General features: G+C 44.5%; 1 protein-coding gene and 1 long non-coding RNA gene across 14 annotated transcripts in view; one reads left to right on the top strand and one right to left on the bottom strand.

Moving 5' to 3' along the window:
• The window catches only part of LOC135105785 (uncharacterized), an 89,412-nt gene that overhangs the window by 21,004 nt on the left and 52,791 nt on the right, over window positions 1–15,617 (bottom strand). The gene's annotated exons all lie outside the window — the stretch shown is intronic.
• The window catches only part of LOC135105782 (trichohyalin-like), a 116,369-nt gene that overhangs the window by 66,557 nt on the left and 34,195 nt on the right, over window positions 1–15,617 (top strand). For 12 of the 13 annotated variants that reach the window (XR_010271006.1, XM_064014268.1, XM_064014273.1 and 9 more), the window contains 14 exons: window positions 1,031–1,291; window positions 1,655–1,762; window positions 1,969–2,205; window positions 2,603–2,722; window positions 2,946–3,071; window positions 3,346–3,468; window positions 3,895–4,137; window positions 5,360–5,491; window positions 5,891–6,064; window positions 7,105–7,438; window positions 9,142–9,324; window positions 10,852–11,036; window positions 13,601–13,726; window positions 14,909–15,079. Coding sequence is in view for 12 of the 13 variants with exons in the window: in XM_064014268.1 (XP_063870338.1) it covers window positions 1,031–1,291; window positions 1,655–1,762; window positions 1,969–2,205; window positions 2,603–2,722; window positions 2,946–3,071; window positions 3,346–3,468; window positions 3,895–4,137; window positions 5,360–5,491; window positions 5,891–6,064; window positions 7,105–7,438; window positions 9,142–9,324; window positions 10,852–11,036; window positions 13,601–13,726; window positions 14,909–15,079 (2,523 nt within the window). In the remaining variant the exon portion in view is untranslated. The remainder of the gene's footprint in view (window positions 1–1,030; window positions 1,292–1,654; window positions 1,763–1,968; window positions 2,206–2,602; window positions 2,723–2,945; window positions 3,072–3,345; window positions 3,469–3,894; window positions 4,138–5,359; window positions 5,492–5,890; window positions 6,065–7,104; window positions 7,439–9,141; window positions 9,325–10,851; window positions 11,037–13,600; window positions 13,727–14,908; window positions 15,080–15,617) is intronic. The other variant, XM_064014272.1, reaches the window with a different exon arrangement.

The raw sequence follows: 15,617 nt of genomic DNA, 5'->3' as shown, positions 1-15,617 counted from the left end.
GCCAGGCAGTGTTGGTCTCCTAGGAGTAGTCCCCACACCGCTGCCCGGGTGCCGGCCTTGGGTGGCGGGGCTGCATGACGGGCATGGCTCTGCGTTCATCACGATACAATAATAACCATGTACAACTACAGACTGTCGTTTTTCCGTGTTGTTCTGCATGTTGGTGATGTTGCTGTGGACATGACAAAATAAACAAGCACGAACGCAGGCACGCAAGCACGACCCTCCACCAGCCTCCGACATCTTACTCCGGTACACGCAACAGCAGATTATCATCACTCCAGGAGTGCGTACGAACGCACGTGCACGCAACCGCGTCTGGCGCACGCACATGCGCGCGCTCACACATACACACACACACACACACACACACACACACACACACACACCTTCCATTCATCCACTCCCCCACACACCCACCCACCAACGCAATCCACCCACACACTCACCCACACCCACCCACCCACGCTGTCAGTCCACCCACCCATTCACACCCACACATCTGTCCACCCACACACCCACCCACCCATTCACACCTACATCCATACATCTGTCCACCCACACACCCACCCACCCATCCACCCACATACACACACACACCCATCCTTCCATACACACACACACACACACACACACACACACACACACATACACACACACACACACACACACACACACACACACACACACACACACACACACACACACACACACACACATACACACACTTTGTTTCTTTGCCGTTCTCATGCTATTAATAGCGTAAAACTTTCTTAATCAGATAAAAGCTAAATCCAAGGAATGTTCTAAATAAAAAATCCCGAACTTGTTCTTAATCAGCCGCTAATCTAACAACTAAATTTGTCCATGACTTGAAAGTGATTGCACACCAGCCGGCTTGGGTAAGATTGACGCATTATGAAGAGTTACATGGTGATTTTGATTTGATTTGATTTGATTTTGTTCTATTTTCTTTTTATTCCGATAACGCTCTGCTCCAGACACCTTCTAATCTCCCCCACTCCTGCAGGAGGTGAAGAGCGAGGATGAATCTGTCGACGCCTCCTACGTGATCAAGCTCAAGCCAAAGAAAGAACCGAAGAGAGTGGAGATCGACCTTCAGTCTGAGGTGGATCGCCTGCAGAAGGAGCTCAAGGAGAAGACCAAGCAGGTGGAGGAGCTGAGCGAGAAGACAGACACCCTGGAGCGCGAGAACAAGGAACTGCTGGCCAAGAAACCAAAGTTTGGCGACCTCCGCAAACAGGCTGAGCTGTCCAAGGTGCAGCAGAAGGTGAGTCCTGGATAGGGGAGACCCAGCGGCCCTTGAAGCATTGCTGACTGCCAACGCCTTGTTAAGGGAAGGTTCTGAAGAGAGAGAGAGAGAGAGAGAGAGAGAGAGAGAGAGAGAGAGAGAGAGAGAGAGAGAGAGAGAGAGAGAGAGAGAGAGAGAGAGAGAGAGAGAGAGAGAGAGAGAGAGAGAGAGAGAGAGAGAATTTATAAAACGTAATATCACGCAGCCTGTATCTACAAAGACGAAGAGGTTATTGTGATTCGTGATCTAAACACAACGGTATTTATGAAATTTAGATTTTAACGGGATAGATAACACAGTGAGAAAAAAATATGTGCCACCAAGTGACCCCTCCCGCTGCAGGTGGACGAGCTGACGGAGGAGATAAAGAGCAAGAACAAGGAGATTAAAGAGCTAAAGAAAGAAATCGACAAGCGACCTCTGCCCAAGGACGTGGAAAAGACCATAGAGGTAAGCAGATTTCCCTCCTTCATTTCGCTCTAGGAATAACTATATTCGTCTTCATTAATTGCCTAAATATTGGAGGTTTGTTGCTAGGACGTGCGATCAGTAAGGAAAGATAGAAATGTCTTCCAAAGCTTATGTGTGCAGAAATGCATCTGGTTGATGTCCTGTGTCCTCATATAAACTCACAACTCCCGTCTGTAAATCCCAAGGACTTGCGGTCCAAGCTCCAGGCGGCGGAGCAGCTGTGTGAGGAGCTTATGGATGAGACCGAGGACTACAAAAAGGAAATTCGCACACTGGAGGATGAGATCGAGGAGATGCAGGACAACTTCCGGGAGGAGCAGGCTGACGAGTACAGAGACCTCAAGAGGGAGCTGGAGCAGACCGCCAAGAACTGTCGCGTGCTGCAGTTCAAGCTGAAGAAGGCAGAGAGGCGGTCAGAGTCGGTGAGTGGCCCGCCGCCCGCTGGGTGACGGAGGGCACGCAGGGAAGGTAGACAAACTGGATAACGTGACTCGCCAGACCAGACTTACATTGAGCTTTCCTACATCTTTTATACCTTATTTATCAATTTATTTTCTCTAGGCAAGTGTAGCGTTATTTCTGGATATTTTACATAGGAAAATATGCTGCTTTGGCAAGTACATTATAAGGAAATGATGGGCATTGCAGCACAGACACATCGCTGACCGAAATGACAACTGACAATATTTTTTACTTCTGAGTTAAAAGAATCTATTCATCCATGACATGAGGCACACCATTTCGTTCGGCAAGAAACAAACACCTGCAGGTTAGGTAGGGCAGCCCAGTGCTCGCTGCTGAGCGTCACTACTCCGGCAGTTGGAGCGCGACAAGGGCGAGATCGAGGATAAGCTGAAGGAGCTGCAGGTGGGCGAGGGTGACGTGGACAGAGCGGAGAAAGTGAAAATGTTGGAGAAGGAAGTCAACCTGGCCAAGGAGGTGAGTGCTTCTTTTTCCTCCATCAGCAACCAACACCTGGCAATACACACATGTCAACACTAGAGTGAAAACCATAATAATTTCAGCATGTCATAGAGTCCAGAGTTCTCGATTTCTCAATAACAATTTTCGGCAGTCTTGATACTGGGGGCTATCAGAGTTCACAGCAGCGGCAAGGCAGTCCCTCAGCAACACACGTGTAATACACCCTCCTTCCCTCCAGGTCTCAGTAAAAATGCACGAAGAAATGCAAAAGATGAAGGAGCAGCTGGAATCCGCCGAGAGGGATAAGAAGAAACTCAGTGAAAAGTTCATGGACAAGCCAGTGAGACCGGGAGGCAAACTGAGCGTGAGTGTAGTGCCGAGAAACCTGAGGCGGGGGAAGAGAGGAGAGGATGGAAGAGAGCGTTGAGTACAGGACATTAATCATACGAGTATAAACGTGATGACATGATAATGCTCGCAGGAACTAATGGATGCACTTGCAGTAATTATACAACCCTTGCAGGATTAAAGAGAGACAGATGATGATGAAGTTTGAGAGAATAGCAGGCAAGATTTATCGGTACGTCGTCACCATAATGTTCTGAGTTATTATAAATCCTTGTGTGTTGTCCCCGCAGCGTTCCCAGATGATGGGTCGCCAGGGCAGCCAAGACAACACGGAGCAGCTCATGAGGGACCTGCAGGGCGCCACCGAGAGAGAACAAGACCTCAAGGACCAGCTCAAGTTCGCGGAGGAAGAGGTAAGTTCTAAGGACATAGCTTTGGTGATGAGCGCTTGTATTAAGATGTTTACCTGGGTGCGCGTATCTGTGACCAAGATAAGCAGTGAAATAATCGTGCCGTAATCTGTGTTCATCATTATGAAGAGAGTGCAAAAACAAGAGGTCAAAATGATGTATTACAAACTTGACATCTTTACGTAGACAATAATTACGTCATTTGCTGAACGGAACACACACACACACACACACACACACACACACACACACACACACACACACACACACACACACACACACACACACACACACACACACACACATACACACACACACAATGACTATCAAACAGTTTGTAAAGCTATCAACAAATTAATGCATCAATCTCAATTAATTCTCTCTCTCTCTCTCTCTCTCTCTCTCTCTCTCTGCATTCCCCACACTCAGACCAAGAACCTGCGGAAGAAGACGTCACGCCTGGAGGAGGAGAACGAGACCTTAGCGCTGCAGCTCAAGAAGATGAGCACGAAAGCCAAGCAGAACAGGCAGCGCTCCATGGAACGCTCGGGCTCCATCGAACGCGCTGGCTCCGTGGAGAGAGGTTCACTCAGCCGCCAGGGTTCCACCGAAAAGCCGCCCAAGGAGCCTGACGAGGGAATTACCGAGGACCTGGACCCGACTGAACTGAAGGTAAAGTGATGACCGTGTATGCGTGATGTTGATGATGATGACCTAGTTAAAGTGATGACCGTGTGTGTTGTTGTTGTTGATGACTTGTTAAGTGATGACCGTGTGTGTGTAGGTGTTGATGACTTGTTAAGTGATGACCGTGTGTGTGTGTAGGTGTTGATGGTGATGACCCAGTTAAAGAGCGATGAACCCGTGTCGTTGATGATAATGATCGAGTTGGAGTACTTCTTTATATAAGGGTGTCTCCGGTCAAGGGCTACAGAAAGGAGGAAGGAAAAGGACCACTGAAGGAATTCCTGAGGCTGGTGTTAGAATCGACAGCTTTTTTTTTTTTTTTTTTTTAGTGTAAGGTGTATGGGTGTTGTTGGACTGAGGAGCTACGAGGCTCTTGTGCTCCACCACCTCACGTTTAACCTCTGATATCGTCTCCTGATGGTGATGACCCAATTGGGGTAATTGTTAGACTGAGGTGCTATTGGGGCTCTTGTACTCCATCCCCTCACTTTTGACTTCTGAAATGGTCTTCCCCTGACGGTGAAGATCCAGTTGAAGTTGTTAGACTTAAGTATTTAGTCTGTTGTACTCCACACCTCTAGTTTATCACTTTTAATCTCCGAGGGTCTTTCCTTGTGAGACAGTCTGCTGCAAGTTTAGTTTTAAAATACAATACTGATGACGAAATGAGGTGCCAAGTCCAGCTATGCATGATCCCTATCGCTATATCTCACATCCGACGTTCCTCGCACATCGATAATTATGAAATGGAAACAAAACAGTAGGTAAGAGTAGCTCAAATTATCTTTTATTTCTGGTTTTCTATAGGGTTATTTAAAAGAATATGTTTTGTGCTGTCACCGTCAAAGGGTTAGTGTTTTATGGGGTGTCAACAGTAGCATGAGTTTAGTTATCTACGAGAGAATACATTTTCCCAAACAACAAGATACATACGTAGAATAACTTTTCCTTGTGACTGATTTAGGTGCAGTTACCAGCTTTACAGGACAAGTACCTAATCATCCAATCATATCACACAAATGAATCTTAAACACACACACACACACACGCACACACACACACACACACACACACTGACACACACACACGCACACACACACACACACACACACACACACACATAATCATTACCATTTTAAACAGAGTATCGACGTAACATCTAGCATCTTGAAGTATCTTAAAATTTCATCCACATCCATCATTACAGATCCAACTTGAACTGAACGAGCAGGAGTCGGCGGTGCTGAGACGGAAAGTGGAAGACCTGGAGTCGGAGAACGAGCGGCTACAGAAGGAGATCAGGGGCGTCCTCTCCAGCACCGATTCCAGAGTCATCAAGGTGGGCAGTTCGATATTGTCATTACAAAACTGTGCCGTTTCTATAACTAAGAAATCAATTTGCAGAACGTAAGTTGGCTCTGTCATAAGAAGTGCATATTTTACAAGTGAGGGCACTATGGAAAATAATTATAAAAAGCAATAATTCACTTACATTATCATCAATAACTCTGACATTCATTGATTTGCTAAGAGGCTAAAAGTGAATTAAGGGTGTATGATTGTGTGATGATGTGTCTGGGCCACCCTGTATGGGATTGCTGTCTCGGATAGATCATTAGTAAATGTAAATCCTTGTCTTTTTCTAGCTGTTGCGTTTGAGAATGTGAAAGTTCAAAATACTACATTACGTACATAAACACATTTCCACAACACGGGCAATGTTCTTTCCTATCTCAAGGGAGACTCCGCGGATATGAAGAAGCTGGAGAAGGAAGTACAGCTGCTAAGGACGAAAATCAATGACGTTGAGGCCGAGAATGAGAAGCTGAGCGACGAGAACAAGAAACTGCAGCTGCGGGTGACGAAGCGTTTGCCTCTGTCAGGCTCCGAGACAAGCTACATCGAGAAGCAGGTGAGGTCAAGCACCGGCACACCAGACTGCGCCACGTGCATATCTAAAGTGGTGGTCAGAAGTGAAGTAATCTTCCGCACTCACTTCCACTGTGTTTTGTATTTTAACCTCAAGCTTAATTCCCGCCATTTGGTGTCGACGCGTGTATAATTTATGATCAGTCGTAAAATTCCACGAAGAAAGGACTTCTTGTAATTTTGCATCTTCTTTTTATTAATTTTCTTATGGGACTGGCATCTTTAGTAGTCCTCTTTTTTTCTTTATCCCTTTTTTGTTATTTTTTTGTTGTCCTTGGCCAGATTCACTCTTACACAAAAGTATTATTAATACTGAGAGAAAACGTTAAGAATAGCAGAAGAGAGCAATATACGTTATTCGACGATTTAACGTGACTTTACAACTCAGGTTAGAAAAAATGTAGCGAATTTCAAAATGATTACCGAGACAGCGATGCGTTGGGCGATCAAATGAAAAACGGAAAAATTATGATGGTCAGCGAAGCTAATGACATCTGTGACTCATCTCTGGCAGTAAGTGTAGGTAAGGAGGAAGACAAAGCAGTGAAGTGGACAGTTTGATTTAAATGATCAGGAAATCACAGAAAAAAAAAAGCCATTGCTGAAGCGTGCGCTGATTCTTGTATATAAAATAAAACAAATAGATAAAAACTTGAAGACTGCGTGGGAAAAACATACTCTCACCAGTATCAAAAAGAGGTGACTGCAAAGGATGCTTCACCATAATTTCTATTTTGAGAGAAAAAAAAAAAAACACATGTGCCGGAGACAGCTTGCTGGTTTTCTTTCTTCATTTCAGGAAAAAAAGGAAGTAACGGATAAGAGAAAATAGAAAATTAATCAAACAGCAAACCTGAAAGCGAGAACGAAACAAATTAACGGATGGAGGTGGAAAACTTTTAGAAGTCCGAGGTGCCATTAGCCGAATGGGATTACTGGGAAAGACAAGAGTGCTGGAGACTTTAGGGCGGCGGGGGGCGGAAGGCGTTCGGCAACACATGTTAATACAATCTGATGTTCCAGGTGCAGGAGGAGAAGGTGAAGCGGCTCGAGAAAAAGCTGAAGGAGGCCAACGACAAACTGAAGGAGGCGCAGATCGAGGCGGCGGTGACATCCACGGAGGGTAAGGGCGTGCGAGGGGTAGGCCTTAAAGACGAGACGCCAAAGAAGGACGTAGAATCAGACGGTTTGAAAAAGAAATTAGATGATTTACAAACGAAATACGATAAACTGTTCAAAGAAACTGAGGAGCTGAGGAACCCTGCGTCCATGAAGAACAGGATACCTAAAGTGCCCAAGGACTACACGCCCAAGGCCACGCTGATGAAGTGGGTGACGGAGCTTGAGGCGGAGTGCGGTAAGTTGCACTGAGCAAGATGGCACTCGCCCCTTCCTGCTGTGGTGCCGGAACCCCGCTACGTCCTCCCCCCTCACAGTAACCTCAGTAACACCACCACGGCAGTCCCTCCCACCACCCTAACAGCCTGAGTACCACACCCATATTTCCTGGTAACACAAGACTTCGAGATGAATGTCTCTTCACCGAAGGATCGTGTGAGTGACTTTTTGTTTGGAATAACACCCAATGACCCTTTGTTAACCACACCACCATCATACGAAATTCAGTGAATCTCCTTGAAGCTGGCAGCCTGCAGCATGGAGCCTCGCAGGAGAGTCAGTAACACCAACACTGACAGGCATTCCTCCGTCCACTGTGTTGTTGGTCCATCGGGGAGTTAAGAGATGACTCTCGACTTTCGTGTGTTTTCGTAAATAAAACACATAACTAAATAATTTTGCGCAGTTTTTTAATATTTCTTCGCATAGATTTCAATTTATACGAAGTAATTCTATCCAGTCAATATACATATCCTTGCTATATATTTCGCCCTAATTCAGCTCTTCCAGTTCTTTAAAACCGAAGAACAAAGAAGACGACACTCAAAAACCAACACATGCCTCAGAGGAATCTCCTCTTTCAAGGCAAGGAATCAAAATGTCCGTAATTTTTGTGATTTGTTTTTTGCTTTCTTCCTCTTATCTTTCCCCTCCTCACTTTCCACCCCACCAAACACTTCCTTCAAGATGTGTCATTTCGTCATGGTGTGGATAAGTAATCAAATAAAACGCGCTCCACTGATCGGAACTAGACATCATGGAATGGAACCCTTCCCGTGCACGCCTTTATCGCGACCTGAGCCATGGAGGGAGTGACTGGACGGCCACTGAATGACACGGTTGTCAGTCAAGCACCCGTGCGTGGTGAAGACAATACCCACCCACCAATACATTCCTCGTAATTATATATATATATATATATATATATATATATATATATATATATATATATATATATATATATATATATATATATATATATATATATTATGATATTCTAATATATATGTAGTTTTAGTTGATTTATCCTGGACCTCTTTCCCCGATCTTCTGCTCAAATTCTAATGATCACAAATGCCAAATTCCCTCCCTGCACAGTCACACGCATGTAAAACACCCACAAGTTTGTTTGAGTGATTGGTTTATTAATAAACAATAAGCCTTACATGATACACACTTCAAACATTACGTATATTAATTTCATGATAGAGATCTGTTAAAGGTTTTTAGGTTTTCCTCAGGAAAATATAGTATTTTGTATCTGACTGATTTTGTTTTCCTCACTCCTGCCTCCTGATCCTTCCTGACGTGTGTCCTTCCCTCACCCTCGCCCCGCTGCCTCATCGCCCTGCTATGCTCACTCCACCTTCATCTGTCTGTTGTCCGTGGTGCCTCTGTCGCTTCATGACGTGGCCGCGTTCGCATTAACACTTGCTCGATGCACGCTGCCATTCACACCTTCTCGTATAATTAATTACTTTTTTTTTGTGTGCGTCCTGTGATGTAACGATCCAAAATGTAACATTCCACTGGACATTTCCATTTTTCCTCTAATGTTTTGTGTTCCGCGACATCCTCACCCTTTATTCCTTTGTGTTTCCGTCACCTTCATTCCCCCTCCCTTGCAACTCCTCCTCTCCGCCCTACCCCGCACCACCTCAGCCAAGCTCCACTCCTCCCTGGTGGAAGCGGACAAGAGGAAAAAGACACGGCCAACCTCGGAGGACCTGACCAGCGTGCGTGACCTGGAGGACAAACTGAACCGGGAGAAGGAACGCAACGAGGAACTCTCCCGCCAGCTGCAGGAGGAGCGCGAGAAGCTGGACAAGCCTCTGCCTAACAAACGTGAGTGGCGCTGACTGACGGTAAGATTAAACACACACTAAACACCACGCTGACACCCAAAGACCAACATCAGGCGTGTTGATAAGCTGGAAAAAATAATTCTTAGGATGAAAAGATATAAGCAACAGTTAACTAGCTCTAATTCACTTAACAAGAGTAGCTGTGACCCTTAATTCTTTTACTGCTAATATGTATTTTCTATCATAATCACTTAGAACTTTTTAGACGCATTTTTGTACTATAGAGTCATGAATAGTCTGTAGCCTAAACAAAAGCTAACATTCCATTAATTTTTTTTTGTCGATGCAAACCATTTTTTTTTTACAGCGGTATGAATGTTAACAAGGAACGACCATAGGGGTTAAAGGCTTGAGTCAAACTATGACAGTTTTAATTTGTTAATGTCTAGACTATGCGCAGTTTCAAAGCTTTATTAACAACTTAAATTAATCAATATTTTGTCATAGAGGTCAAAGATTATGTCAGGAGAGACATCGCATTGCTGAATTTGTAACAATCTGAATACTGGATTTGGTTACAGTAAAGATCACTGGTCAACAGGAAAATGTAAGTGATCTCAGTAAACTGTTTAATTCTGGGTCCTGCCACAGCGATCAAAGATTCTATTAGTGCAGATATTGCATTGCTAGATCTGCACACTGTATTTTGGTGACTGAAAGATCAATTGATTCAGTAAAACAGTGTTTCCCAAACTTTTCCAGTACGTGACCCCTTTCAGTAGTACCAAACCTACCATGATCCTCCCCATTATAAACCTTGTAAAAATGCACTAATTTTCAATGGCGCAGATGCATTTAAAAGATTAATCCAACACCGACTCATTGCTGACTGACTTGGTCCCTTGCAATGGACCCTAACATTTGAAAACAGCGTGACATCATGTGCAAATCTGACGAGATTTTCGATGTAAATGAGCAGATATTGTCTTTATTAGACTTTGGACAAACCTTTGGATGCACCCACAATGCACTAGCAGTCTGCGCATGCGTTCGAGCCAGCGCCGAGACTGAAAATTCAGCCCGTTCCGGCAAGCTGAATGTACATACAGTTGGAGCCTCCATGACTCCCAGAGAAAGGCTCATGACCTGTAGTTTGGGAACCACTGCAGTAAAATATAGCAGCCTTTTATTTCTGGATCCTGTCACAGCGTTCAAAGATTTTACGAAAAGACATTGCATTACTGGATCTGTAGCATTCAGGGTACAATTTTTTGTAACTATGAAAGATCAATAGTCGGCAAAATATATTGATCTTAATAAACTTTTTACTTCTTGATCCAGTCATGGCGATCACAGATTTTACGAAAAGACACTGCACTGCTGGATTCGTATCAGTCTGACCACTACTTTGGTTACTCTGGAAGGTCAATTAAGTCGGTAAGGGATTCTGTCCACGCCGACATTGCATTACTGGATTTGTATTAGTATGAGCACTGCATTCCGTAACTCTGACAGATCAAGGAAGTAACAATAAAATACAATAAAATAAACTTTCATTTGCTCCCAGGCCGGTTCGGGAGCAATGAGGACGACCTGAAGCGTTACGAGGAGCGCATATCCACCCTGAAGGAACAGCTGAGCCAGGAGAAGGAACGCAACGACGAACTCAAGACCAAGCTGGGTGAAGGATCCCGCGCCAGCAGTGACGAGCTCCGCGCCTCCAAGACCGAGAACTCCAGACTGCAGCGGGAGGTGAGGCTCAGAAGGCTCCCGCTCACTGCACACACACACACACACGGGACCATATTCAGAAACACCTCTGGCTTTCATCTCCACTACTGTCAAAAGGTTCTAGTTAAATTGACGAGGGTTTTTAAGGATGTTTTATGGATCTAATGACAAATTAACAAGATTTCTACATTATTAAAAGGATAAACACTGATGAGAACCGGGCTATTCATCACTGTGGCCTTTGAAAACAGTCCTGGAGAGAGCAAAGCGTTTCTGAATACGGGCCTAAGCCACAACGCACACTCAATTTCATACCATTTTGTAAGGGTTTGCTAGACGTGTATTATATTCCATAAGCTGAGAATAATTAACAATGAACTGTGTGGCTTGTGTGGAAGCTGTGTTACTATTGTTCTGTATTGTGGCGCGAAACAAAGACCCGCCCACCAGCACCTATTGCTCGATCCGAGGCCGCTGTACTCGTGGTCAATCTCGAGGTGCTGAAAGTAATGGTTTCCAAATGAAGAGGCAGGCTGGTGACCCTCTGGCCTGCCCTCATTGTAGAAATAACATGTATAGTAAAATCTCTTATTTTTCCTTTTTACCTTCTTTCCGGTTAACTGTCTCTTCTGTGTCTTCCTTTACTTTCTCTTTCTACTTAGCTTCTCTGTCCTTTAGCTTTGTCTGCGTCTTCCTCTACTACTCTTGTCAACTCTGCTTCTTTCCACCTTAACTGCCTTCTGCGTATTCTTCTACTGTCCCTCTCTACTCTTCTTTTTTTACCTTAGCTATATCTACTGCGCCTTCCTCTTCTATCCCAATCTATGAGTATTCTTCTTTCTACCTTTACTGTCTTCTGCGCCTTCTATTGCACCAATCACCCGTAGGTGCAACCATATATCTCTTTGGTCTTCCTCTCTTCATATCTGGTGATATACAGGTTGGTGTCAGCTTGGCCTACAAATACACAAATAAGACAAAATGAACGCAGAAAAAGTCTAAAGTATGATTAAATTTACGTGTATGTCCCTTTCATGCGAGTATTGTTCTGACGTCATTACTTAACAACTACAGTTCGTATGTCATAACCAGGTTTCATCATGGGCACATCTTAATGGTGATATTCTCAACTGTAATCCTGAACAACACTTAAACATGTGGCGTGACTATTTGGGTGAGTCATCTCTCGGGCGTCGCTTTCATAGGGGAGAGCTTTTAATAAGGTACACATTTGACAGGATGATTTGTGTACCAATCACGGAAACCCAAATAAAATTAACAGGAACAATGAATTAATAGGAACATTACTTTATGAGCTTTTTTCCACCATTCCTTTTCCTGTTTTCTATTAGTTTTCCTTCTCATCTTATCCGTATATCTGTTTTCCATTCATTCCTTCCCCTCCTTTTTCTCCTCCTTCTTCTTCTCCTCCTTCCTCATCCTCTTTTCTGCTCTTTCTCCTCCTCCTCCTCATCCTCCTCCTCCTCCTCCTCCTCCTCCTCCCACTACAGCTCCATTTCCATTCCTCTCCTTCCACTTACCTCTTCTTCCTCCTTTCCCATTCCTTCCTCACTCTCCCGCAGTCCGTCCAATCACGTGATCGGCCGATGCAATTAGACTCAGACCCCTTACAGACAATAGCGGCCCAAACAAAAGGGAGACCCGTCCCCCTTCACTTTCTCCATTCTATTCTCAACATTTCCAGTGTAACTGAAACAATTTTTCTGCCATTTAGAAGAAAGAGGAGAGGAACTAAGGGATCTAAAGTAAAGTGAGGGTAAAATTAATACAGTCTGAATCAGGAGCAGTGAAGCAGCGTTGCGTTATTGCTTTACTGCTCGTCTTCGTATGATGTGTATGCTCCGTGGCTGCAAGTGGCGGCTCCTGGCTTAAAGTTTGGAGAGGTATGAAAGGACTATATTCTGAAATATTTCTGCCCGCAACCCGACTACTTTCAAAAGCTCTAGTTGAAGTTACAAGGGTTTTCAAAGATTTTTTTTTCTATGGTTCTAGTGATAGATTAATATGATTTCTACTTCATGAACTGGAGAAACGCTCTTGAGAACATACCGAATCATCTCTGGAAATTGTCATGGTGAGAGAGCAAAGCGTTTCTGAATAAGGGCCATTTACGTGAGTTCTGTGGCGGCCGCTGTGACAGTGTTGCTCCTGCTGTGTCTTTGTTGCTCAACAGGCGTCTTGTGTTAATCGGAGCGGGTTAATTAATTGCTTAGCTTGTTAATGCTCGCTCTCTCTCTCTCTCTCTCTCTCTCTCTCTCTCTCTCTCTCTCTCTCTCTCTCTCTCTCTCTCTCCTTCCCTTAATTTGCGGTTTCAATGTATTCTTGTCTCTTATCTCCCTCCAGTCTTCCAACTATTATTTCCTCCATTTCTTGATGTTTTCTCCTCTTTTCCTTCTCTTCATCCCTTCCTTCCACTCCCCTATGCTAGTATTTCCTGCACTCTCCACATTTCCTGTACTCCATACCACTCCATCCTCCTCCGTCCATCCACTCTCTCTCTCTCTCTCTCTCTCTCTCTGACCCTGCTCCACGGACTGCACTAAAAGTCTCTTCACTTGGCTCAGCTCAAGTCGGCCCAGGAGACGTCTGCTGTACTGGAGAGGAAGCTCAAGGAGACGGAGGAAAACCTGAAGACCACAGAGAGGACGGAGAGGAAGAACAGAGTGGCGGCGGAGCGACTGGAGGCGAAGGTATGGGCGCCTTCCTTCACCTCGATACTTGAGCTACGCGACTGACCCCAATAAGATACTCCATTATTTTTATTATCATTTTTCTTAATTTTTTTGTTTACCTATTCTTGTAAAATGAAGTCTGGTCAAGGGAACACAAAGATGCAGTAGAAGAAGGATTACTGAAGTGCCAGCCCCAAAACAGTGGAGCCAAAAGGATGATCCAAAATTTTTAAAAAGTAAAGTAATAAGGGTGTTTTTTTTTGTGATAGGGGTTCTGGTCCTGGGTTAAGAAAAATGCAGGAAAAAAAAAAAAGCCAACTGAAGTGCCATTTCCAAAAGAGTAGAGCCGAAACGATGATACAAATTTAGGAAAGTAGTGTATCAAACAGGATTTATTTTCCTGTGACGGGTGAAGGATAGTCTTGCTGATTACGATAGTGCATGTGGACCGCGAAACATTAGGAAGTTTTGAGTTTTTTTTTTTTCCGTCGGAGTTTTGACTTAATCTAGAAAAGTGGGGCGAAGTTGTGAGAGGGCGGGAGGTCACAGGGTTGCCTCCAGTGTCTTGTTGCTGCCTGGGGTCCGACGGTTTCCTCTGTTTCCTGTTTTTCTTGCTTTGTTTTTGTTTTCTCATCTAAGAGTGTCGGTTGACCTGATGACTTTAGTAGATCGTGCTTTGATTTTATTTCTCTTTTTTCAATTGTTAAGTATTGTCACGGTCACAGTTCAAGCAACGTGCTGTACTCACTTCCACTGTCTTCGGGGTTTTTACTCACTGTTAAGTCTTTTGCTCTCCTGATAGTCTCCTCATAAAACCTGACAACTCAAAGATTACAACACTTAATTTTGAGGCAAAACGATGAATACAGTGGAAAAGAAGGTGGCAGGTTACTCGACTACTTACCACGACTGTACATGTATCTTTCTCTTTATCCTTGGGTTACAAATCCATTATCCAGATATTCTTCCATTTTCTTCTATAAGTCAAATGAATTTTCTGACAGTACGTACTATATATTCTTCAGTAAATATTTTCACATGTTCTTATTTCCATGCATGTTCTTGTATCACGTATGGCATTTTCTCTCCTTCAATCTTCCCTTCTGACGACGCCGTGGCAATGCCGGGCGTCCCTTGGGCTACACTTTGGTTTGCTATTGGTTGCCTGGCGCCTCCAACACGTGCTTCCCGGTGGCACAGCTGGAGGAGGAGAGAAGTAAAGGCACGGTGGCCGAGGAGCGCCAGAAGGAGCTGACGGTGTCCTGGCTGAAGGAACGCGATGACCTGAAGAAGGAGCTCGCGGAGGCCAAGAGGTCTAAAGAGAAGTTTGAGCGAGACGTCCGAACATTCAAGAGAGAACGCGACAACATGGTGAGGAGGAGGCTGAGGGACAGGCGAGGCTCAGGACGACCAAGAGTGTTGTGGTGCAGACTGAATGGGCAGTGAGATAACGCGGGAGTGTGCTGCTAGTGTTGTCTGTGCTGGAGAAGTGTCGTGTGCTTGAGCTGAGTGCAAAGGATTACGAGTGAGGAAATATATTGCGAAATATAAGTTAATATGCAGGCTTTAGGCAAATCTGCATTCCTCACACGCCTGGCTTCCTGGGATGTGGTCTGGATGGGAAAGGTTTTTGCTGTGATAAGCGTGAAGAGGATGAAACATTACGGATGAAGCGTGGTGGGCAGAGTGAGAGAAAGAGAATTGCGGAAATTTGAGACCTTGAATGCTAGTCTTTGTTGATGTCCACCGTCTGACGCACAAAGACATCCACGCAACACGAAATTCCTCAAAGCACTGTCTCTGGGTTGTAGGACGAGACGTGATACGCTATTTAACAAGTGTGCATCATGGTGGATTATCACATCAATACATCAATTATTACAATGGATGCCAGATTCCCTTGTGTGAT

The sequence above is a fragment of the Scylla paramamosain genome, chromosome 12 (assembly GCF_035594125.1).
Source record: "Scylla paramamosain isolate STU-SP2022 chromosome 12, ASM3559412v1, whole genome shotgun sequence".
NCBI classification, from domain to species: Eukaryota; Metazoa; Arthropoda; class Malacostraca; order Decapoda; family Portunidae; genus Scylla; species Scylla paramamosain.
This window is presented reverse-complemented; position numbering and strand designations above follow the sequence as displayed.